Source organism: Plectropomus leopardus, unplaced genomic scaffold, assembly GCF_008729295.1.
Source record: "Plectropomus leopardus isolate mb unplaced genomic scaffold, YSFRI_Pleo_2.0 unplaced_scaffold15404, whole genome shotgun sequence".
NCBI classification, from domain to species: Eukaryota; Metazoa; Chordata; class Actinopteri; order Perciformes; family Serranidae; genus Plectropomus; species Plectropomus leopardus.
The window spans coordinates 1-2,034 of record NW_024616506.1 but is presented as its reverse complement, the minus strand read 5'-3'; the positions used below and the strand labels follow the sequence as shown (position 1 = coordinate 2,034).

The following is a 2,034-nucleotide window of genomic DNA, read 5'->3' as shown; positions in this document are numbered from 1 at the left end:
CACACACACACACACACACACACACACACACACACACAGAAATACATAAGTCAGTGTTTGTCAGGTCAGGTCAGTGTTTTTTCAGGTGCATGCACGTGAGTAGATTTCTCTTCAGACTCCATAACCATAAGTCTCTCCACATTAATGTAATGGTACTGCAGTACTTTCAGGTTGAAGTTACCACACAAACAACAGAAATAATAAAAGTACTCATGGCTCAAATAATCACTACTGCACAGACCAGTGCAATCATTTTTGTCAGTGTGCCTCCACAGTTAAAAAGGCATCTAAATTTCATCACCTGCCAATATCTAATTTGTCAGAGCACATGATGATACCTGATGTCGTTTCCTGTAGCTGGCACCATATTTTCTTATTATTTTAGGAACATATTTTACTGATTACCAAGACAATAAGTCAGAGGAAGACAGAAACCCCCAAATGCTGTAAACAACACCAAATGATGAGCTTTACACTTACTGATAGCATATTTTTAGATATGATAACTGCCACATTGTACATGATGAGACAGTCCCAGAGGATGAGGCGAGTCCTGGAGGATTTGACCAACAGCCGCGTCCCAAACAACAGGAAAAAAAAGCAGGCCAGCAGGTAGCCCAGTCCAAACACTGAGATCCTTGTGGCCCCGGTGATGAAGACCACCGACAGCACGAACCAGAAGAGGTGACGAAACACCAAAACTTTAGCCATGTCCAGGTAACTCCTGCAGGAGGACAGGAAAAGAGACACTTCAGGTCCCAATATCATACATTTTGGAAATCTGTCTTAGGATCCTGATTTTTTTCCCCTTTGAACCCTGATAAGAGTCAACTGATGTGTCTCTCTGAAGCAGAAAAACTTAAGCTCAATAAATGAAGACAGCAGGGAAACAGGACGTTCAACTGTGGAGCTGATAAATCAGACAGCCAGACTGATGGTAGGACAGACTGACAGACTGATGGTAGGACAGACAGACTGATGGCAGGACAGACTGACAAACTGATGGTAGGACAGACAGACTGAAGGCAGGACAGACAGATGGACACGTGCTGTATGTACCTGCAGTTGATGAAGTTGGGTGCAGGGTTAAACAGGCGACCATCCATGGGTTCAGGGTCGTCCTTGTTCTCTCCGGCCAGAACCATCCACTCCTCTGTGTGCTCACACTCAAACACCTTCCACTGCTGGGACGCACACATCAGCAGCACGAAGTCAGCTGTGAACACAGACAACAACACCATACGTCATCATCATCATCACTGTCATCATCATCATCAGCAGCAGCAGCATCATCATCAACATCATTATCATCATCAGCAGCAGCAGCAGCAGCATCAACATCATCCTCATCCTCATCATTATTAGCAGCAGCAGCATCATCATCAACATTATCAGCATCATCATCACCATCATCATCATCATCATCATCATCATCATCATCATTATCAATATCAACAACATCATCAGCAGCAGCAGCAGCAACAGCATCATCATCATCATCATCATCATCATCATTATAATCATCAACATCATCATCATCATCAACATCATCATTATCTTCATCAACATCATCATCATCATCAGCATCATCAGCATCATCATTATCAACATCATTATCATCAGCATCATTATCATCATCAGCAGCAGCAGCACCAGCAGCATCATCATCCTCATTCACAAACACACACACACACAAATATACAACCACACGCATGTGCGCACACACACACACACACACACACACGCTGGGCACAGTGTAGAAGTCGGGCAGGTAGATCCACTTAATGAGAGCTGAGTTCATCAACACTGGAGTGTTCCACCTCCACGGATAGTCTACAGGATGATACAGGACGATACAGGAGAGACAGAGAGGTATTTACTCTATTTCACAGTTTCTCTACAATTCTACAGTAGTTCACCTTCAGCAGAGTTCTATCTGATGCCACAAGGGGCATAAAAATACACGCTGTGGTATTATTAATGCCATCACAGTGAAATTCATTTTTTGCTCTTTCTTTTTACTCAGTATAATTA

At 43.2% G+C, this 2,034-nt stretch overlaps 1 protein-coding gene across 1 annotated transcript; it reads right to left on the bottom strand.

Annotated features, from left to right (window-relative positions):
- Positions 1–480: 480 nt before the first annotated feature.
- On the bottom strand, positions 481–1,216 carry LOC121964371 (piezo-type mechanosensitive ion channel component 1-like; the record flags this gene model as incomplete). The annotated part of the gene is made up of 2 exons (XM_042514580.1): positions 481–724; positions 1,060–1,216. Coding segments are annotated over 2 exons (401 nt in total), but the record flags the coding sequence as incomplete, so codon positions are not given.
- Positions 1,217–2,034: the final 818 nt, after the last annotated feature.